The sequence below is a fragment of the Phoca vitulina genome, unplaced genomic scaffold (genome assembly GCF_004348235.1).
Source record: "Phoca vitulina isolate PV1807 unplaced genomic scaffold, GSC_HSeal_1.0 scaffold13, whole genome shotgun sequence".
Taxonomy (NCBI): domain Eukaryota; kingdom Metazoa; phylum Chordata; class Mammalia; order Carnivora; family Phocidae; genus Phoca; species Phoca vitulina.
In genome coordinates, this window is record NW_022589716.1 from 7038571 (window position 1) to 7062684 (window position 24114).

At 45.1% G+C, this 24114-nt stretch overlaps 1 protein-coding gene across 2 annotated transcripts in view; it reads right to left on the minus strand.

The window, feature by feature from the left end:
- The window catches only part of IP6K2 (inositol hexakisphosphate kinase 2), a 29512-nt gene extending 5398 nt beyond the window's left edge, over window positions 1-24114 (minus strand). Inside the window, exons 1-3 of one of the 2 annotated variants that reach the window (XM_032411238.1) lie at window positions 24029-24114; window positions 4235-4566; window positions 2083-2305 (exon numbers count right to left, since the gene is read on the minus strand). In XM_032411238.1, coding sequence (XP_032267129.1) covers window positions 2083-2305; window positions 4235-4436 — 425 coding nt within the window. In that variant the 5' untranslated portion in view covers window positions 4437-4566; window positions 24029-24114. Of the gene's footprint in view, window positions 1-2082; window positions 2306-4234; window positions 4567-23951 lie in introns of both variants that reach the window. The other variant, XM_032411239.1, reaches the window with a different exon arrangement.

A 24114-nucleotide genomic window follows, 5' to 3' on the forward strand; every position in this document is an offset into this window, starting at 1 on the left:
AGGGAAAACCTAAGATGCAAGAACAGCCTCTGCCTCCACCCTTGCACCCCCACCACTCCCTCCCAAGCAGCCTTTACTGCCCTGTTCTTCTAGGTGGTACCACCCCCCTGGCTTCTGATACATGCAGGTTCCCTGATTCCAAATGCTGGAGACTGGGAAAAGCTGAATTGAAATCCCATGGGAATAAGCCAACGTCCTTAACTACATTGTAAGTACTTCGATTTATATATATTATTTATATTTTTACAAGCTCTGCCAACGAGTGGCACCTGGAAGGCTCTGTATAGGTGGATCCTACATTTCAGGGACACGTAACTGACCATTTTGTCTCTCACCATCAGTGAACAACCTGAGGTGCTGGGATGGCTCCTGTCTCGGTTACGGCTGCATCCCCAGGATGCAGCACAGGGCCTGGCACAGGGCAGCTGCAGAAGCAGTGAGTGACTAAAACTCTTTTATAGCTGCCACTGTAGCTGTTTATCCAAAATGGCATAATTTAATCCAGAGTCATTTTTTTCTTACCTTGTATGATTAGACTTTATTTCAAAATAAATTAACTAGCAGGTTATATCCTAACAAAAGGCTAATGACATTTATAAGGCAGAATAAACAACAAATTAGATGACTTCGTTATATCTGCTTCTTTTTTTTTTTTTTGACAGAGATCAGGGAAGGGGCAGAGGGAGAGGGAGATAGAGAATCCTAAGCAGGCTCCACCTCACGATCCTGAGATCATGACCTGAGCCAAAATCAAGAGTTGGACACTTACCTGACTGACCCACCCAGGTGCTCCATGTCTGCATTAATATAAGTGGATTTGGGTGATATGGTGCAAATCTGATTCATTGTAAGTCTGTACTTTCCTTTGTTTATAACTTCCATTTAAAAATCAATTCCTAGGGGTGCCTGGGTGGCTCAATCAGTTAAGCATCTGACTCTTGAATCTTAGTTCAGGTCTTGATCTCAGGGTTGTGAATTCAAGCCCCAAGTTGGGCTCCCCACTGGGCAGGGAGCCTACTTAAAAAAAAGGTTTTTTTTTAATTAAAAATAAATAAACAAATAAAATAAAAATCAGCTCCTAGACTTAGGATATATTTTCAAAGGCCAAAGTAGTAAAATTGCACTTAAAATTTTTTTTTAAAGGTACATTTTTAAGGGGGCACCTGGGTGGCTCAGTCGGTTAAGCATCTGCCTTCAGCTCAGGTCATGATCTCAGGGTTCTGGGATCAAGCCCCATGTCATCGGACATCCTGCTCCTCAGGGAGTCTGCTTCTCCCTCTCCCTATGCCCCCCCCCCCCAACCCATGCTCTCTCTCAAATAAATGAAATATTAAAAAAAAAAGGTACATTTTTATGAAGCTTTCCATAAATTTGGTAAAAGTCATTTTTATTTTAGAAAGTGCACAAAACTCCCTTTTTGTACACACCCAACCTATATTTGAAAAACCAAGTGATTATCTTTTGTCCTAATTATAAAATATGAACAAAATGTGGTATTTCTGGGGTGCCTAGGTGGCTCAGGTGGTTAAGTGTCCAACTCTTGGTTTCAGCTCAGGTCATGATCTCAGGGTCGTGAGATCGAGCCCAGCATAGGCTTCCAAGTTCAGCAGGGAGTCTGCTTAAGATTCTCTCTCTACCTCTCCCTCTGCCCCTCCCCGCTGCACACTCATGTGTGCGTGCATGCTCTCTCTCTAAATACATCTTTTTTTTAAAAGAAAAATTAAAAAAAAATAAGAAACGTGATTATTTCTACAATCCAAAGGTAACCTCAGTGCTGAAGAGATAAATGGCATTGCCTTTTAGCTTCACATATAATACATTAAGAAAACGTCTACTATGTCTTTTCTATTTTCTATTTCAAAAATACTCATCTTAAAATGCTAATATTTAACACAAACTTCAAAAGTGTAACCCAGAGTCATTAAAGAGAAGCTGCCACCTGGGAACTGGCCACTGAGTGACAAGGCACCTACTAAGTCCATCATTTGAGTCCCTAGCTCCAGGGACCTGGGCTGTAACTACGATCCCGACACCTCCCCTTCCACAGAGTACAGAGTGCCCCCCCCCTCAGTTCATACCTACCTCTTCATCTTCTCCTCTTTCCTGTGCTGCCTCACCCAGTCCTTGGGGCTCTTTTCTGTTTCTAGGACATGATGTTTTTTGTTTGTCCACCTCAGGAGCTTACTTTTTGGTTCACAGTCTGAATTGTCTACACTGTCCACAGTTCCGTGGTCCCCCTTTAATGGATATGCTATTAAACATAAGTTCCTGTCTTCATCTTCTTCAAAGCGTACAGACACCACACCTGAAAGGGGGGTGAGGAGCAGAGAGAACTTTTAATTCCACAGAAGATGTGTTATAAATAACATGATTGTAACATTTGTTTTTTTCTTACCCTGTTCCTTAGTCTCTATGTTGCCAGAGGCCCCAAACTCATCTGCAAACCTAACAAATATCAAAACAGCTAGAAAAGATGACACCATACAAGACAAGCGATTAGGGAGCAAACATGGCCGAGAGTCTTCCTCTCTGATGCACTCAACAAGGCAAGAGCCAAAGAATTACAAGACACATTTTTCCATCATTGAAAATGTTTATTAAGTTTTATGTAATTCTTCTAATCCTAAGAGAGACGTAAAAACATTTGCTCTTTATATCTTGTGGGATTTTTTGATGCCCTAAACAGAAACTCTGAAGGCCTGAGGCTTGCTTTAAAGCAGAGCCTGAACACAGGGGGAACAAAGGTTTGCCCTGAGGGGTAAGAAGCATCCAAGGGTAGGGAAGACTGGGCAAGCAAAACAAAATAAAGGAGTAAACAAAACAAACCACACAGCACAACAGACACCCTAGCAAAGGCTTCTTGCAGCACCCCCACACGGGTGGGCACCCCAAGCCTTTTGTCCTCAAACATGTTACTTTATTGGTCTTTGCAGTCACAAAAGAACAAAATGAACACAAGGCAAATAGGGTCGGGCCGGGAGCACAGACGCGTGGTGGCCTTGAAAGCAGCTCTCCCCCTTGAGTCTCTAGAACCTGCCATGTGTAATTAGACAGTCTTTGAGGAGGGGGCTGCCAGGTGGGAGCGTTTCAGCAGGTGCCGACGAGCGCCTTACAACCGACTGGCTGAACACCTTTCCTCCCAGGCCTCTCTGGCCCGGGATCACTCAATTTGCTCAGTCCTTGCTGCCCGCCCGCTCGCTCGCTCGCTCGCTGCAGGGGAATGCGTGCTCAGAGAGAGATGACACTTCTGAGGTGGTCCCTGGCTCTGGGCGCAGAGGAGCAGAGGAGCTGGGGTGGGGAATTCAGGGGACCACACTTCCCTGTGGCCATGGGGAAAGAACCAGGGGGAAAAAGGGGGCAGGGGCGGCCAGCTAACAAGGGGCCTTTGGCTTTGTCCTGGAAAAAACAACAGAGAAGGACCAAGTGAGGGCCCTCAACTCCCCCACCTCCCCACCATAACACACATGCATATTCAGAGTACAGAGAGAGGCGCCCAGTACATTCTGTCTTCAAAGAGCATGTTTCAACAGTCCCAGAAGAACCTAAGTTGTTCAAGAGTCTTTTGTATAACCAGGCAATGTATATTTAATTTCTTTCTTTTAATGGATTCTTTGATTTACAAAATATCCCCCCACCCCAGGAAAGACCACACCATGCTGGTGGCTGCTGATGTCACCCCCAAAAATGCATTATAAAAAGAAAGAGAGAGTCACCATATGTGAATCAAAGGGTTGCCACAACGTTGCAATTTCGGGGACATTCCGTAATAGCAAAGGGCTTCAGCTAATCAGCACAGGCCTCCCACTCCTGCATTCCATCTGACTCAACCCTGCTCCCAGCCTACCTAATCACCAGGGCTTCTGGTTTCCTGGAGGACAAAAAGCAGGCTGCAAGGATTCTGGGTAAAATCCTCCCAAAGTCTTCCCCCGCTGTTCCCCCATGGGGGCTATGGGTTACTGTGATCAAGAGACACCTGAACATAAAACACAACTACACTTCCACCAAAAATAAACTCAAAACAAATCCACAAAACAAAACAATTGAGCAATCTTACCAGGGCTTGCAAACTGAGGGTGTGAGGCGCTGGGCTCAGGGCCAAGAGGAGGAGGAGGGAAAACACAAGAGTGAGGGGAGGGGTGAGGGCTCCCGGGATGGCTGCCCGGGCCTTCCACGGCTGCGCCGCCTCGCATCTCCTCGCCAGGCGATGGGGACCCCTATGGCAGCGGGGGCTCACCTTTGTACTGGGGAGTGAATTTGCGCATCTCGGCTGGGAGGGTCTCGTAGAACTGGTGCTCCCTCGGAACCAGGGGCTTGCATAGGGTCGTCTCGTTGAAGCGGAGCACGCATGAGTGCCCCCCGACCTGGTGGACAAAGGGCTCCAGCAGGACGCCCTTGGTGCGGGGCTCCACGTCCATGGCCCTGAAGGCTGGGCTCATCCTCCAGGCGCAGGCGGCAGGGAAAAGGGGGAGGCAGCGGGGTCCAGCGGCCAGCGCGTCCTCCGTCTGTCGTCTGTCCGTGCGTCCGTCTGTCTGGCCTCAAGTCCTCGGTCGCGCGGGCCAGGGCGCTCTGCCGGAAGCAAAGAGAGACACTGGCATTGGAAGCGTCCTGGGAACCGCCTTAGAGCCGAGAGCACTTCAGCAGAAAGACAAACAGCCGGAGCTCAGGCAGGGCCCCGCCCACGCCGCCCACCCCGGCTCCGCCTCCTCCCGCAGCAACAAACAGCCGGAGATACCGCGGGGCGGGGCCAGATTCCGACACGCAGGGACTGGCCCCAGGTGTCCCCAAATTACCCGTGCCCTCCACTAGGCGGGAAAAATGCAAAGCCACGGTAAGGTAAAGGCCCATTTCAAACCAAATAATTCAGTTTAAATCTTACCATCTTCTAGTAAGATTAACTTCATACATTTTTTTAAAGATTTTATTTGAGAGAGCGCTCGCGCGCTCGCGCGCACGAGCCGGGGGAGGGGCGGAGGGAGAAGCAGCCTCCCCGCTTAGCAGGGAGCCCGCGCCAGGGCTCCATCCCAGGACCCCGGGACCACGACCTGAGCGAAGGCAGCCGCTTAACCGACTGAGCCACCAAGGCGCCCCCATACATACATATTTTTAATACTTTATTTTTTAGAGTAGTTTTAGGTTCAGAGCAAAAATGAGAGGAAGATAACTGCCCACATAACTACCTGCCCCCACACATGCCATTGCCTTCCGGTTATCAATATCTCCCATCAGAGTGATACGTTTGTTAGAAATGATGTTGAACCTACACTGCCTCATCATCCTAGATTACATCAGGGTTCTTAGTTGTTAATTATATTTTTATAAAATGCAGTTAAAGGGAAAACCTGCTTACTCACCATCTGGTAAGATTTACTCCCCCAGGGTGTCCACTCGCCTCCCTCCAACCCCAAGGCCAAAGACAAGCCCCATTAACCTTATTAGCAGTGGAGCTTGGGCCTAGCTTTAATGATTAACGTCTGTATCTAAAAACAACTGATCAAGGCTGGCTAACTCCATTTAAAAAGATACATGGTGTTCTAGGTCACTGACTATTTTTATCAATTCTATCCTGATCTCCAAAAGCTGGGGCACACCTTTAAACCAAAGCTGTGCTCCTGGGGTAATCAGGGCTCCCTCATCCACTCTGAGGTTCAGGGCCTTAGACCTGACTTTGCATCCCTAAACACCCCAGATCTCAGCAAAGCAACCTCTATGCAGCCGTTAACCACTTCAAGGCATATCAAGCTAGTTGTTTTCTGCCTGTAGTTTACAGACTACACCGCTGCTACTAGCACTACAGGGCATGGGACATTCCATTATCTGTAGGGTTCTTAATGAGAACTCTTCCAATTCCCATTACCCCAACTGACATGCTGGTGATGAGAATAGGTCTGCTGAAGATGTGCCCACTGTCATCTAAGGTGAGTAAAGCACCCATTACATACTAGGCTCATTACAGAAACTTACCTCATTTGGTCCGTGAGATACTTTCCGTGAAGAAGACACTATTCTCCTCTCTGTTGCAAACAATGAAGCTGATTTGGGGAGGTGAGGAAACTCATCCAGGGCCAGGGACAACAAGCCACAGCTCCCAAATGAACCTCAAACTGTTGGATGTCCTCACAGGACCACCTCTAGGTCCCAGGGTCTTTGAAACTAGTGCCCTGATACAGCACTCCTCCCATGTACATGGGACATTTAGCCTGGTGTGAGGGTGCCTTCACCACGTATATTTTCTATTTATAACGCAGCCTCTCTTAAAAAGTTTAAACAGGTTGTTAATCTCTTTTTAGAGAGATCCGACTCTGGGCCCCAACTGGACTCGAGGATTAGGAATCAATAAGCTTTCCTACATGCACAGAGATGAAAACCAAAGGTCCTGATTTCTCTCCTGGCACCACCTTCTCATCATCACAGAAGCCCTCAGGAGGGCATGTGCTGAGAAGGTTTCTAAGCTCCAAGGATGAGTACATTCCAGCCATTCCAGACTCTCTCCAGAAGGTGGAGCTCTGAGATACTTGGCCACACCAGACCTTCCTTAGGGTCTACACAGACTAGTTCATACTAATCCACTGAGAAGACCTCTGGAGTAAGAGCAATACCAAAGAAAAGCTACTGTACTGACTCGGTCGGTCTCCCAGTACCCAAGAACAAACGAGGTACCATGATTACTTGTCAATGTACAAGACGCTCCTCACGGTCCAGGCTTTAGAAACACAATCCAAACCTTTCCTTAAAGTATAAACTGCTTTAGTCGTCAGAGTAATGGTTAACACCAATGTGAATCCCTTTCCAACTCTGTTCAAAATTCCTTGTGTATTCAATTAATTAGAAAAATCTCTCTCTCCAGGTATCTCTCTCCAGCCCTCCCTACCCTAATAAAAAATCTACAACAAAAACTGGTCCTTCATGGCAACTCTCTAGAGTATGGGGTGTATGGGTGTGGCTGGAGGCCAAAAGGCCAGGTGAATGTCTCCATCTCCTCCTCCCAGGTCCTCAGTGTATTCATTAGCTGCTGGGTATGATGTGGCACCTTGCCACCCTCCCCCCAGCACCTGACTCTGGCAGTCCGCAGGACATTGCTCCCTGGAGAATCATCATTATCTTGGGTAGAGAGGCAAGAAAAATAAGGCTAATCCTCGCCTGAGACAAGCTGATGACAGAAGAAACTGCCAAATATGAGGTGGAGTTAGGGAGACAACTGAGTACCCTGTAGTGAGGTGGAGCCAGATTCTAGTCCCAGTTCAGCTACTCGATTGCTTGGAGAAAATCTCCAAGTCCCTGGCTCCCTCTGGGTTCCGGTTTTCTGGTTTGTAAAATGGAGACGAGAGGCATGGAGCAGACCTCTACTGTGTGGGTGTATAATACAATTAGTAAGCGGTAACTAGTAGTTTGTTTTAATCAAATAGGAAAAAAGAGTAAATATCATTGCATTGCACATAATAAGGTAAGTCCTATTTTGTGATTCTTTCATTTTTTAAAAAAGATTTTATTTATTTGACAGAGAGAGCGCGCGTGCACACACACACACAAGTAGGCAGAATGGCAGGCGGAGGAGGAGGGAGAAGTAGACTCCCTGCTGAGCAGAGCCTGATGCTGGGGTTCAATCCCAGGACCCTGGGATCATAACCAGAGCCGAAGGCAGACACTTAACCAACTGAGCCACCCAGGTGCCCCTATGTGATTCTTTTATTTCAATTATGTTTAGTCTCTCAATATGAACATAAGTATGGCTTCACCATACCACGTATTTCTCACATTTGGGGTTGCAGATGAAGAAGTAGAGCTTCTGTTCTAGCTTCCCTTATAGGCCGCATCTCTGTGGGAAAATGAAGGATCAAACTTCCAAAGGATTACACACAGATCAGCTCGCTCTCTAGTGGCCTCAACCTGGCCAGAAGAAAAATGCCCCAAACACCTGCTCTTTTTCACCTGCTACTCTCTCTGTCCCACATGTGGTTTGAGCAGAGGGATCTCTCAACGATTTTTAAACATCCGCGGTCTAAGGCCCAGTTTCCCAGGAATCCTGGAATATTAGTGGTTACTGAGAAGTCCATGCAAAATATGTGGACCCTGTGCCTAGGGAGAGGGGGAATAAACCATAAAATACTGCCTTCAGATTTAGCATCTGTTTTAGCTTTCCACATTGCCTCACATTGGTCCATGAAACTACGAACAGGTAAGGAAAACAATATAATTCATCCTAAGACAGGACACAGATTTCCTCCACAGTCCATCTCCCTAAATCTGTCAAATTGGTTTAAGGATGTGCTGGAAACAATGCCTTAATATTCTCAGCTTCTAAAATATTGCAGATAGGGGTGCCTGGGTGGCTCAGTTGGTTAAGCGTCTGCCTTTGGCTCAGGTCATGATCCCAGGGTCCTGGGATCAAGCCCCACATCGGGCTCCTTGCTCAGCGGGGAGCCTGCTTCTCCCCTGCCTGCCGTTCCCCCTGCTTGTGCTTGCACTCTGTCTCTCTCTCTCTTGTTCTGTGTCAAATAAATAAAAAAAAAAATCTTAAAAAAAAAAAATGTTATACACTATGACTGGGACAGTAATTATAGGACTGCATAAATTTGTCAAAATTCATCAAATTAGACTTAAAATTGATAAGTCTTATTGTATATAAATTATACTTCAATAGAGGGATTAAATTTTTTCTTACACTTTTTAATATACCAAATTTTCATAAGTACATATTATTTTAATAGGCAGAAACAAATTAGACTTAAAAAGGTCATATTAGCTGTTAAATAGCTTTGATATACAAATGCTTTGGTTGAGATTTACCTTCCCATACATTCTAACTGGGCTCATTTGCCTCACACTGAGCATCTTGAGTCACTCCTGCCAAGATGCCTGGGTCACCATCTTGGTCAAAGTAAGGACTCCCCCCCCCCCCCCTTTCTGTGAAGGCATTCCCAGATGGTACAGACCTTCAGAGACAGCCATGTTTTTCCTCATAAATCCATGACACCCACTGCTAAATCTAAAGCCATTTGCTCATTCTGAAAGCCTAGTTTTTATGAGGGTCTTAATACTAGCAGACTTCTACCAGTTGCATGGTTATCTTTTTCAATTCTTGTAAAGTCAAAGCAAAAGCATCCTTTACACCCAAACAAGCAGAACAGAAATATAAAGGTCCAATAAGCCTTTCTGTAAAACCCATAAGGAAAGAAAAATCAGCATCAAATCTGCTCCTATTATACTAGCTTTCTTGTTAGTTCTCAAACATGCCTAGAATATACCTACCTCAGGGCCTTTGCACTTGCCATTCTCTCTGCTTGGTACACTCTATCCCCTTGGCTCACTCTCTTACCTCCTTCAGCTCTTTATGCAAATGTAACTTCTTTAATGAGGTCTTCCTTAGCTACCCCATCTGAAAGTGCCACACCTCCCTGTCCACACTCCCTTATACAACCCTGCTTTCTCTTTAGCACTTACCACCACCATCTAACATACTATATGTTTTCTTATTTGTCTTATTTTTTGTATCCCTCATCCTGACCCCACCAGAAAACAAAGTCCATAAAATCAGAGATTTCTGACTGCTCTGTTCACTGCTAAATCTCCAAAGTCCAGAACACCAGCACAGAGTAGTTACTTCACAGGATGTGCCTCAAGTCACTACTGCGTCATGAAAACCTGCACACAGATCAACAGAGGACTCAAAAGGCACCCATGGCAATTATCCAAACCCACACTAATCATACAGTGAGTACAATTATTAAAATGAGGCATGCAACACACTTTACCAAATATATTCTGAGCACTGACTGGTGTTAATTTTGCATTTATAATTCCCCATCTATCAAGTCTGCATTAACTGGGGAGTATAAATGAAGGACCCTGCACATGAACACTCATCTGGGACCTGGTAATATGGAAACATTTCATGTAAACAAAGCTTAAGCTCTTAATGTAATGACAATCAATCTCTTGGAAAATTCTGTCTTGCGGAAAATCAGGCAAGAAAAGAATGGTCATTCAAGAATAAACTTTAAAAATGTGGCCCCCGGGCGCTTGACTGGCTGAATTGGTGTAGAGCAGGACTCTTGATCTCAGGGTTGTAAATTCACGCCCCACACTGGGTTTAGAGATTACTTAAAAAAAATGTAGGCTCAAGAAGATTAAAATAGCTTAAAACAAATATACTAACTAGCATTCAGAAATTATGTGTTAGTATGGAGTTCACATCCCAAACACCCAAGGTTTTCAGGTTGCAAAGTTATCATTAAAAGATAATTATCCTGGGGCGCCTGGGTGGCTCAGTCAGTTCAGTATCTGCCTTCAGCTCAGGTCACGATCCCCGAGTCTGATCCCCGAGTCCCTGGATCGAGCCCTGCATCAGGCTCCCTGCTCAGTGGGGAGTCTGCTTCTCCCTCTGCCTGCCGCTCCCCTTGCTTGTGTTCTTTCTCTCAAATAAATAAAATCTTTAGAAAAAATAAAAAATAAAAGATAACTATCCCCATCTTTTGCAGGCAAAGCAAAGAAAGGCCATGGGTTGGTTTGAGTCTCTGCTGAAGGCCTCCTTCAGCAACACTGGTGGGTCTGCCATCCAGCTTTAAATGAGTTGTCTTAGCAAGACAATGCAGAAGGAAAATCATTCCTCACATGACCTGGACTTACCAGGAAGCTGGGGTAACAGATGAGCCATTAATTCCTGGTAACAAAATGAACATACAAAAAGGAGTTTTAGCAAAATAAAGCCAGGAAGGAAGAGGAAAGCTACCAATGTTTGCCTTGTGGGAGGCACCAAGGATAAGGGCTGACCAGACTGACCCATCTGGGTACAGGGCATCAAACTCCCACCAGCGTGCCACAGAGTTTAAGCCCCATCAGGACATCCCCCCTCCACCTTTTTAAAAAAGCCTTGATTTTTAAGTACTCTATACACCCGATGTGGGGCTCAAACTCATAACTCTGAGATCAAAAGTCGCACACTCCACCAACTAAGCCAGCCAGGCACGCCCCACCCCCATCAAGACATCTCTTACACCCCACTGTGAAAGTACTTACTCCCATGTCTAGCAATAGAAGAGTGCATGACAGACTATCAGGATATTATGATAAGTTTGCTTATCAATTTTATGATTTTTAAACAATTTGAGAAAATGCTTACGATATCCTTTTTTAAGTGAAAGAAGATATAAAATTGTATAATCTGTATTGTCTGAACTAGGTCCAAAGAATTACAAAGGAAAAGACTAGCAAAAAGTACCAGCTATGCCACTGAATCATGTACTTAAAAATGGTTAAAATGATAAATTTTATGTTATGTATATTTTACTACACACAAAAAAACTAAAAACAAAGTACCAGCTACTCACAGGGGTCATGGCTGCCTGCCCCCCTTCCAAAGCCCTGTAGTCACTGAATTAAAAATGTTGAATGCCTTGAAGTCTCCCAGATCACCTATGAAAGAAACTTGATACAGGTTTCCCAAATTTGACAACAATCCTAAAAATTTACGTGGCATAGATGAATTGTGAAGCTTAAATAAAGTGTTCTAAGTTGTCAATAATAGAAAGCAGATGGGCATCAGCCTAGGGGAGCAACTGTGTGTCCTTTCTATAGAAACAGTAGAACAGGGGCGCCTGGGTGGCTCAGATGGTTAAGCGTCTGCCTTTGGCTCAGGTCATGATCCCAGGGTCCTGGGATCAAGTCCCACATCCGGCTCTCTGCTCAGCGGGGGGCCTGCTTCTCCCCCTCCCTCTGCGTCTCCCTCTGCTCATATTCTCTCTCTGTATCTCTGTCTCAAATGAATAAATAAAAAAAACCTTAAAAAAAAAAAAAAAGAAACAGTAGAACACTGCTGTCACAGAAGAGGCAGTCAAAACGCCACCCCAAAATGTATGGGGAAAAGGTACTGCAGGTTGTAGTATTTATCTGCTTTTTGAAATGTGAACTTCTGATTTTTTTTTTCAATCTAAACAAATATTCACTTTCTTACCTACTTGTTTTCATCATTGTAAATTCTTCTGTTTAAAGATGGCAGTTATAATTATATATTTATAAATTATACATATTTATATTATATAAACTTCAGACAGCACAAAACCTAGATCTGCCCTGTACCAAGTGGTAAGACTGTTATCCCTTCTCTCTGAGTTGGCTAAATGTCCCAAACTTCTTGAAATATTCTCAAACTCAGAGCATATGTTACCTTTATAATAGGGAGGGAAAATATTAGGGGGAAAAATAAAAGAATTCACTGAGACTAAAACAGGAAGGTTTTAGGCTCATCCACAAAAAAGCATTGCCCTAGCCTACACTGTGTGCTCAGAACTCCACTCCATGATGGAGAACCTGGAAGGTGGACCACATGTAAACAAGTGAGGATAACAACCCAAACCCACCCTGCCCTTAAGACGTGTACAAGGCACTGGAAGACCAGAGGAGGAAGTGACCAACTCCTCAAGCTTCAGTGACAATGGGATACAACCATGCCAGGGACTAGAGGCCAGAGCAGCCATTTATGGAGCAGTTAGTCTATTCTGTAACACCCATGCTCTTACAACAGCCCTCTGGAGTAGACACCATGATTATCTCCCTCACAGATGGATGTACTCAGGTGCCAGGAGGTCACCATAAAAGGTAGCCCTCACTACAGAAAACAGGTGCCTGAGATGAAAGAGTTACTGCTAAGAATGGCTGGAATCACAGTCCTAACCTCAAAGGCGCTGCAACCTGGCTGGCTGGCAGGGGGTCTGACCGCCCGCCCCCATGCCAAAGCAGCAGAGCCAGAGACCAGACACAGAAGCTCTGCATCGATTTGACACAGATGCCTGTGGTCCAACACTGGGTGTTCATTTTCTCCCTCATTAACATTTTATTCTAGTTTTAATAAAGGAAAAGCTCTTAAGTTGTAGGTGAAATTATTTCATTAAAGCCACAATAACGCAGATCCTTCCCCCAACGCTGAGGGACAAATAAAACGCCAGATTCTGTTCCAAAAATCCAGACAAGCTTTTCTGTAAGGGAAATAGCAGCCTCTCAGATGCTTCTCCTCTCTAGAACCACCAGCATGACCACACTGCCCGATCTCTCTGCCTCGGATCAGATTTCTGGAATGAAAGACTAGTGGGTCCCAAGATGGAAGGAAATGAGAAGGAGCTTTCAGCCTACCTAGTGGTATGTTCATCAGAGTTACATTGCTAGAATTACAAAGTTTTAGCAACTTAAAAAGCTTTTTCTAGGGACGTCTGGGTGGCTATTGGTCAAACCTAAGTCCTGAGCCCACCCCTGGGGCCAGTGGGTGGAGTTGGCCCAACCAGCACTTACAAGGACTAATCAGGCTTATTATCACAGAAGGAGAGAAGCCCCCGGAGAAAAAGGACTAACAAAAAAACTGTGTGTCCTTTCTATAGAAACATTAGAACATTGCTGTCACAATGGGATACTGTGTCTGAGTATAGATAGAGATGTCTGAGTGGCATCTCTAAATGCCTTTGTTTTCTAGGTACCCCTACTGTTAATAATTCCTTCGATTAGAAACTGGTTTGATTCTTGGGACACCTGGGTGGCTCAGTTGGTTAAGCGTCTGCCTTTGGCTCAGGTCATGATCCCAGCGTCCTGGGATTGAGTCCTGCATCGGGCTCCTTGATCAGCAGGGAGCCTGCTTCTCCTTCTGCCTGCCGCTCCCCCCAAATGTGCGCTCTCTCTCTCTCTGACAAATTAAATCTTTAAAAAAAAAGCTTTTTCTAGCTAAAACTGTAGTGCCACTCCTTCAAGGAAATTGAAATTATTAATTCTAAGGTATCACATGTCCTCTTTATCAGAATATCACATTTTCTTATAAAGAACTAAATGTATTTCATACACAAAGAATTTTCAGTCCTCCTTAAAAAGCCCATTACCCCTCTTTCAAGGGCAATTCTCCATTTCCAGTCTCCTCCTTGGTGCAGTCTATGACTCCCACCACCCTGTAGGAAACATACACAACCGAAACATACAGAAGTGACTGCCTCACACTGCAGCTGAAATTGCCGGGAGGTCTCAATTTGAGGGACTTTCCTACCTTGAGACACGGTTCTCCCTTGTGCCAACAAGTAATGGTTCATTCATTGGCTTTAGGCAAGATTATATGCTCTCTGCATGTAGTCAATGTTTACCCCTACTCATCTCCCAGCTGGCTCCCAAACCAGATGAGACATATGAACTCATCCTCTTAAACACAGGGAGCCAAAAATGATTCAGTCCTCATGGGCAGCCACAGAATCCAGGCAGCCCTGACCTGCCTAGGCCAGCACCCCAAGTGCTGTACCTGCTGATGGAGGGATCAAGGTGTGTCCTGCACTGCACCAGGTCCTGTGTCCAGGGTGCGCAATTTCCTCCAGGGCCTTGCAAAATCTCACTCGGGTAAATATTCTCCTCAAGGGTCTGCGAAGTGGCCCAGCTCACAGCACCAATCTGGAAGTTTTTGTTTTTGTTTTTTTTAAGATTTTATTTATTTATTTGACAGAGAGAGAGACAGCGAGAAAAGGAACACAAGCAAGGGGAGTGAGAGAGAAGCAGGCTTCCTGCAGAGCAGGGAGCCCAATGCGGGGCTCGATCCCAGGACCCTGGGATCATGACCTGAGCCGAAGGCAGACGCTTAACGACTGAGCCACGCAGGCACCCCTGGAAACCTTTTTTTTTTTTTTTAAAGATTTATTTATTTGAGAGAGAGAAAGAGTGCGGGGGTGGGGGGGGAAGGGGAAGTCTCAAGCAGTCTTGAGCCCAACGCCGGGAGCCCAATGCTGGGCTCAATCCTAGGATCCTAAGATCATGACCTGAGCCAAAACCAAGAGTAGGACGCTCAATCGACTGAGCCACCCAGGCGTCCCCCAATCTGGCAGCTTTTATCACAAACCACTCTGCAAACAGTCAGTGTTCCTCCACGACCAGCCAGAAAAGAATGAGATACGCGTGTGAGAAAATTCCTGACACCGGCACAGGTCACAACACTATGCCATTTGCCAGTCATCCTCCAGAAATCCTGAGATTTCTTTCCAAAATAAAGCATAGCAAAATATTTACAAATTTCGAGGAAATCAAGTTCAAACACAGCCACAGTTCTGAAGCAAATCAGACGCTGACTCCTTCGGAATCACCCAGCTTGTGAGAAGGGCAGTGACTTCAGTCACTCAAGAGCACATCTAAGGACTGGGAAGGAAGGCCAATGGGGCACTTGCACTTTTGACATCTTACCTCTTTGTTCCCTTTCTTTGGCTCTATACAAAGAGCCTCCAGTAGTTTTAAAGTAAAAACACTCTTTTGAGAGTGAGATGAATCATTCCTGGAAGAGAAGTAGCCTGTCCCCTCCTTTGCCAGCCCTCACCTGCCCTAGACCTGCTGGCCACATCCATCAGTATTTCAGAGCCCAGAGTCTGTCAGCTGCCACCTGGCACCTCTGCAAGGTCCACTCTTCCAAATGCTCCAGGACCCTGCATCTGAGGCTTACAGTCCTCCCCTGGCCTCCCAAGGGACGTGCAGCATCCCAATCAACCCACAGGCCCTGACATGCAACCCTGGGAAGGTGTTGCTGTGTCTGTCCCATAAGGCCTAGCACAGGTACCAACAAAGGGCAGGGGCAGCTCAAAGGACATGGGGAAAAGACACTTGTATTTCCATATTCTCTGATAAGTACACAGAGCAAGAAAAACCCAAACAATTAGCAGGGAGTTGGCAACCAACTTCACTCTCTCCCCTCCAGAGGCACTCACCTCAGAGAACAGACACTGTTCATGGAAGGACACCTTTCACTGCTTTACATGAGTAGAGCATAAAAGCAGAAAACTTGAAAATGTTCATTAAGAACTGACTAATTTAGGAACACTGAATCTTCAGCAATGTGCAATTAAATGGTTTAGTAGTGGTGTATGTTTTTCCTGTCAGGTTGTTCAAGCTCATAAAAATATACCTTCGGTGGTCAAATACACTATATCCACCCTTCCTCTTCCTTTGTTGGGTAACTCCAGGCAATCCCTCAAGGGAACAGTCTGTTTCTGTTTAGCATGAGAACCAACAGGTGCTGGTCCACACACCTCCACAGAGCACACTGTAAAAGAAGCTCAAGCGAGACCTCTACAGAGATTTAGCATCACTTCTTGCTCATGAGAGGGGAGCAATGAGCTAAGGTGCAATCCACAGACACCACGTTTCAAGCACATTAAACAAATGGGCATCAGAGTGAAAGCTGGCAGGCTTGGAGCTAGGTTAATTCTAAGACAAATGTTGCTGCAGCCTTAGCAATGACACCAAAGTTGTATAGGCCTGGGATCTCAATCCCAGATAAAAAGGCAGGGAGAAGGGTTACAGCAAAAATTCATTATCTAGAGTTAGTCTTACACTTGTAAAACAAAAATAATCTACTATTCTTATAAAATAAGCTTTGAAAGGAGATGCAAGATTTTTATGTTCCCCAAGACAGTAAGACGGGACTCGCACAGTCCATGGGGCCTCTCATTTCTGAGTGTGCAGCTGGGGATAGAAAAGCCTGCAGAAGAAACAGCAGCACCAGCCAAGTGTTCTGTCTTCCTGGTTTCTAACATATCCTACTTCATTAAAAGAAATATTTTAATCTTCCTTAGGCTTGGGATTGGATACTCAATTTCTAAAACACGTATGAGTGTCCCAAGTAAGATAAATGGATGGAGGGGCGCCTGGGTGGCTCAGTCGTTAAGCGTCTGCCTTCGGCTCAGGTCATGATCCCAGGGTCCTGGGATCGAGCCCCGCATCGGGCTCCCTGCTCCGCGGGAAGCCTGCTTCTCCCTCTCACACTCCCCTTGCTTGTGTTCCCTCTCTCGCTGCCTCTCTCTCTGTCAAATAAATAAATAAAATCTTTAAAAAAAAAAAAAAAGATAAATGGATGGATACGTAGAGAGAATACTACTAAATGATCTCCCATTTTGATCCATTATGACTTTCAGTTAAATACATTCACAAGAAGAGTTAAAATGAGCCAACAAACCCAGCAGTGCAAAGAATTTTGTGAATTCTCTACAATAGAAAGCAAACAGAAGAGGCCCAAGAGGCCCAGACTGACTCCAGCTATCCCACGGAGTTTATGACAGCAGGTACTGGAACTCCACCTCCAAGCCACAAGGGTTTCAAAAACAACCCAAAGCCTGAAACCCTTTAGTCCAGAGTGGGATGAGATCATCCTGGGAATGAAAAGAACACAGGTGAAAGACCTAGCAGAGTGAGGGTCCCATGAGCAGCTACTGGAGCTGTTATTTCTATCTTCCCGTGGGCAGGGGGCTGTAGGTGCTAACCATATAACTTCAGCAACAGCTACATTTCACGAACATTTAAAATCAAATCAAGGTACAACTTTTCTGTTTAACCATTTGTTTGTTTAACCATGTGTTTTGCTACCTGTTCTCACCTAGAGACCATATTTAGGAGCTATCATCCTCCCAAACATTTTGATCTTAACTAAGTGGCATCTTAGTGGCATGAAATACAAAAACTCTTTCTTGTTACCAGAATATTAACTTTTAGCCACCATATACTGATAATGCTGGTGCATCACCATAGCTTAATCCTTACTTGCAGGACTGAGTTAGTGTAATTTCAATTAGAAGAGAACCCTATTTATGAAAATTTACACTAAAAACAAATACACAGGGGCGCCTGGGTGGCTCAGTCGGTTAGGCGTCTGCCTTCTGCTCAGGTCATGATCCCAGGGTCCTGGGATCAAGCCCCGCATCAGGCTCCCTGATCAGTGGGAAGCCTGCTTCTCCCTCTCCCATTCCCCCTGCTTGTGTTCTCTCTTTCGCTGTCTCTCTGTCAAATAAATAAATAAAATCTTTAAAAAAAACAAAAAACCAAATATACAATCTTGAAAAAGACTGGAGAAAATGTCTATAAACAGAAAAATGAATCCAAGGTGCATCTGAGCTGGATGTGGACTACAGACAGTCATGTCCAACAAAGTCTTTCTGGGTAAGATGTCCTCATTTCCCCTCCAACCTTGCATGGAAAATGGCAAAATGGTAATGTGCTACAGCCTCCCCGGGCCCAAGCCAACTACCTCTGGGGCAGACCACCACAAGAAACAGCAGGAAGAGCTTGCTTCCTCCCTCCATCCTCAGGGCTTAACCAAGTGTAGTGGTGGCCTTTAAAACAGGTCAAAGTGAGGAGACTTTCAGGAAGATTGAAGGGCCAGTGGGGAGGGGAGCTATACTGGGGATGAGGGATACAGGATTCCTTTTGGGATGCATTATATGGTATGTGAACTATAGCTCAGTAAAGCTGTTATATAGAAAAAAAAAATCAATACGGTAACAGAGTAACAGGGTCACACTGAAGAGACCACAACCAGCTCGGGGTAGAGGGTCCAGTGATAATATCACATCTCCACCACTAAGAGGGGAAGATGAAGTGCTCAGGAGGAAAGCACCTCCAAATGTGGCTATGAGAAGAGCAAAGATGCACGCAGACAAATTGGAACAGAACTAATTCTCAAAATATGTGGGTAAAGAAGTCTAACTTCTAAAGGAATACATTGTTTTAAATAACTAAATGTGTATGTGCAATTAAAAATAATAAATATTGTAGGAAAGTCAACTTCCAAGTACATCTCTCTAAGTTTATACACTTTTAAATTGTATCAAAAAATTCTTTTAAATCTCTCCAGCAAATTCTGGCCTGCCTTGTCCTGGGGTATACATGGTGCTTTACCTCCTCTTGGTGCCTGTCTTCATCTATAAACCAGGCATGGTACAGTTTTACAGACGTGTTCTGAGGCAGAAACAAGAGTAAAACATCTAGCCTCCTGCCTGGGTGTCCTCTGCCCTACAGCTCCTCCAAAGAGTCCACTGGGAGATGGAGGTCACAGGAGGGAGCCGACAGTACGAGGGGATAAAGGCATACTAAGCTTGCGCTCCTGGAAGGAGAGTGAAGAGAGAAGGCTTCAACGGCAGGCAGAGGAACAGAGTGCCACGGGACAACCTGCCTAGCCTTTAAAAAAAAACCAGATCTTTAAACTGGTTACAAGTATGATAAAATGACCACCATTATTAGTTTGGGGGTCTCTTCCTCCTGCAGATTTTCTTCCATACACTTTTCTATTCTTTACATAAACAGGATCAGGCTGTACGTGTTGTTTTGCTTTTCTCCGCCCAGGAAAATCAGCTTTATTTTTCTCACCTTTTTAAAAAAATTGTGATGAAATATACACAACATACAATTTACCTTTTTAAGATATTTTGGGGCATACAATTCAGTGGCACTGAGTACATTCACAGTGTTGTGCAACAATCACCACCACCCATCTCCACAACTTTTTCATCTTCCCAAACTGAAACTCTGTACCCATTAAATAATAACTGCCCAGTCTCCCTACCCCCAAGCCATTGGCAACCACCACTCAACTTTCTGTCTCTATGAATTGGACTACTCTGGTTTCTCATACAAGTAGGATCATTCAACATTTGTTCTGTTTTGCCACTTTTCCCCACTAAACTATATGCCTTAGCCATATCTCTGTCTATACAAAATTCCTTTCAAAGGCAGCATATTATTCACACATAATCATAATGTGTTTTTAACTTCCCTACTGACACTAGTTTATTACAATAATAATGCAATGAGTGTCCTTGTAGCCGTCTTTGCACTCTTGTGGAAGTATTTCAGAAGGAAAATTCCTTAGAAGTAGAAGAATTGCTGGGACAGAGCATAGAGGTTGCACCCACTGTTTCACTCTTCCCTGTGAGCCACCAAGGACTGTGGAGCAGGGTGGTGACATTTTCCGTAGGGAAAATTAACCAGGCAGAGAGGAAAAGGAAAACCTGGCTTCACAGACGCCCAGCAATCTCTACTGCAATGCCACGGGTAGGACAGTGGCAGCAGGACCCAGCATCTACTGGGGTCTTCTGTCTACATTCTTACTTAAGGAGCAAACAAAGAGATACAATTCTTATACACATTAGAAGCATATGTGAAAAAGGAGGTTTGAGAGAAGAAAAAATTTTAAGCTTCTTAAGAAAAACTGTGAGTGCTCAGAAAGCTCTCAAGCTACTTACTCTGTTACATGTTACACCACAGCCATGTTTCAGGTAACTTGTGGGCTCCTGAATTTAGAATCTGGTTATTTGAAGATGTCAAAACCAAAGGTGAAAGAGGAGGAGGCAACACTGCCTCCGCAGTCCCGAGCCTGGGAGTTTGCAGGAGGAAGGAGATGATAGCAAGAGCGCCCCCAACAGAGCCGCAACCTCTAGGAGGCCATGAGGATCAAGACCAAGCTGGTCTCTCCAGCCTCTCCCAGAATGGGCTTCCTCCTCTCAAGGGTCTCTCCTCCTTCATCCCTGGGGCGGGAGGTGGGAAAGAGTCCTGACAGCTCTTAGGCTCTGGGGCCCCCAAGACACGAGGGCTGCCTTCTCCAGACACCTGTCCCACCTGGAATGACCTCCCACACTCAGTGGCACACTCGGCAGGGCACAAATTCTCCTGCCTTCTTCAATGTACCCAGAGAGCCTGGTGCCCAGCCCCCACAGGGAATTAAGGAAGGAAGGGGGGAGAGTAGAGAAACAGGATTTGGTAGGTGGCTAGGTGTACCACACTGTTCTTAACCCTTCAAGGAGTAACTGACCCCCTGGAAAATCTGAGACATCTCTGGGCCTCTCCTGAAAAACGCACCCCTCACTGAACTCTACAGACTGGGGTGCGGGCACCTGTGGACCCTATCTTCAGAACCCAATACAGGGAACCAAATTAGAGGGATGAGTCAGATACTGAGCCTTCCCACGTCAGAACAAGGATGTTTAGTTCATGAAGTCAGAAACAGCTCAGAAGACACTGAGTTGAGCTACAGACACTTAAATATAAGGGGATGGTCAAGCACTCAAGAAACATTCAGCAGATAGTTGGGAGCAATGGGATTGAAGCTTGAGTGAACCTACCCTGCAAACAGATTTGGGGGTTACCTATAAAGGGAAGACAGAAGACACTCTAAGAGTAATGTGCAAAGAAAGAAGAACACTGCGTCAGGGCCCCCATAGGTGTGAACTGCCTGTGAGCAGAGGGTGCAAGGTCAGTGTGAGAGGAGGAGGTCTGTAAAGATACAAAGAGGCAGAACATCTACACCCTCCTGGAAGTCACGGTCTCTCCTCCCAGTTTCACATGGAAAATCTAGGGCTCTTAGTTTTTGGACTACACAATACAGAGGGAAGAGGAGGGTCTTGCACTGTGTGGCCCTTTAGGTCCCTGACAGACCTCAGAGTTCATAGTTTGGGGCTCAGTTATGAGTGAGCCTTGGCAAAGCCTTCACAACGTCTTCATTGAAAAGATATACAGGAGCGACCCCTTCAAACCCAGCCACCATAGTCAAAAGGTATCAAGCAAAGGAAGTGATCAGCAAAAGCCAGCATATGGGAAATCCTAAAGGATAAATGACAGCTGCTTCAACAAAACAATTACAATGAGCCTATATAAATTTAAGAAACAAAAGAGATACCTCAATCAAATGCAATGTGCAGACCTTATTTGGATCCTGATACAAACAAATCAACTGTAAAAAAAATTATAGGAAAATCAGAGACATTTGACCATAACCAGATATTTAGGTGGGAAAAAAAGGTATTATCATTGGTTTTTAGGCAGACTAATGGTATTGTAGATACAACGGGCAGCTCAATGAAATACTTATGGAAAAAAAATACATCCTGGGGCTATGCCACCTAAAAAATTCGGGTTTTGTTTGTTTGTTTTTAAGATGGGGGGAGACAGGCAGTGAAGTGAAACAAGATCAACTAGGGGTTGGTAACTCCAACTGGTGATGGATGACAGACCCAAACCAACTGTTCATCAGCTTAGGAGACTGTCTTTTCCTTCAAACTCTGAGGTGGAGCGTAAATTCAATTTCTGGGGAAAAGGACCTTTTCTTGCTACCAGAATATATTGCAAAATATCATACTACTTATTACTTTTATTACTCGGTATTCAAATAGACAAAAATATAATTATTTAAGAAACAAAAACATGCTCTAAAATGTAATCACACAAGAGAAATCATCTGCTTACCTTCCACTGTATAAAAATGTGTTCAATTTGTTAGGGCGATTATCTCACTAGGTAAAATAACTTCACTTAAAGGGAAAATTCTTCCCCGGAGCATCCTCTTTATGAACCAAACAATGGAAAATTTTCACCTCAGCAAGCTGGCCTCTGGGGCTCAGGCTCAACCCCGTTGCCTAGATACCAGTGACATCTCTTCTGTGCTTACGAAGGCTCTAGCACCCCTCTGCAAGGGAGATGAGCTAAGGTTCAATCCGCAGTTGCTCCTTCCTTCCTTCCACATTCCACTGCTCGGACACACACAGGGATGGTGTACAGTGTACTGGTCTGTCACTTGTGAAGCTCCAAAGCACAAAAGAATTCTATTACATCTGCTAAAGTGGTTTTTACAATTATATCAACTCTGGTGCTGGTTCTCGTGCACTTGATTTCTAACAATTCCTGTGAATTCTACTCTAAAGTTACAAAGCAAATAAATCAGTTGGAATAACAGTTAACAGTTCAACTGACTTTTTCTCCAAAGAAAAAGTTACTAAGAGATCAACTGGCTTTTTATTTTTTATTTATTTTTTTTACGATTATTTATTTGAGAGAGAGAGTGAGTGAGAAAGAGAGAACCCAAGTGGGGAGGGGCAGAGGGAGAGGGAGAAGCAGACTCCCCACTGAGCGGGGAGCCCAATGGATGAGATGATGCAGGGCTCGTTCCAGGGACTCCAGGATCATGACCTGAGCCGAAAGCAGATGCTTAACAGACTGAGCCACCCAGGCGCCTCTTAACTGGCTTTTTATATGAAATATGATAAAGTATTCATTTTGCTGGCTTCTAATTCTGAAAGCGGCTAAAATTAAAACAGTACCACCACCACCCTGAAACTTCTCTTTAAATACTTAACACCAGGTTACAGGATGCAATTACGCAAACTCCACAGCAGCAACCGATGTAAATAAGCATCTGAGTTCACTTAAAATGTAACCCTGCTAAAAATGCAAATACTGCAAATATTTTAAATACTAGAGTTCATCAAATTACTGTAATCATGGCGCTTTATAAAAAAAAAATTCATAGAACTGGTGAACTGGAACATTTTTCTTAACGCTTTTCAAAAGTTTCAGTATTTTTTCTTAAAACTATTATTTCCTAAGATTTTATTTTATTCTTGTTTCACGTAAATTTTACTACCAAAATGTTTCATTCCAAGCAGTAACTAGTCCTGTATCTAAGAGCACTAGGTTTTACTGTTTTCTACATTTTGTTTTCACAACGTTTGGACTCATTTTTCTGCTAGTGCAGCTTCCTTAACATAGGAACATAGGAAACCGATTAATACAAATCATTAGGATGGGAGGCAAAAGCAGTCTTGAAGCAAAGAGGAAAGAAATGAAAGCTCCACCCACGGTGAAGCTTACCACTATTAAAGAAGCCGTCCTCTGATCCATTTTAGGACTTTTTTGGATAATAAGATGTGCAGATTGCCTCACCAGACACCAGCTGACTGACAGGCCCAACTGGCATTCAACGCTCAAAATGGCTGCACCTCTGCCGGCCCCAGGTAAACAGCACCTGAGGCGGTGGGCTGGCTCCTCCAGCCAAAGACTCAAGGAGAAACCCCCCCCCCCAAATAACCCAGGAGCCCATGGACTCCGCTGTCTTGGGAAGCAATGACCCAGGAGATCTTTCCCCCACAAAGACCTGGAGAAACCTTCTCAATGACCGGAGGGAGATCCTGCACCGCCAAGATACCCGGGAGACCCCCCTCGATGACCAGAGAAGATTCTGCCCCTCAAAATCAGGGGAGATATTCTCCCCCCAGTAACCTGAAGAAATAATGCCTCTCTCAAATGACCGGGGGATATCCGGCCCCATGAAGACCCGGGGAGATCTCCCCGCCCCCAGGACCGCAGGGGAGCCCCTCCCCAAGTAACCCGGGGACAACCCTAATGACCAGAGACCTCACCCCCGAAAGGCCCGGAGACACCCTCCTCCAAATCTACCGGGGCGGCAGAACCATAGGCTGGACAAGGCGGGCGTTACCTGCGGCCTCAGCCCGTCCCGCGGTGCTTCCGTCCTATTGTTTCTCTCCCATCAAGATGGCGGCGGCCGCGCCGAGCCCCGCCCCC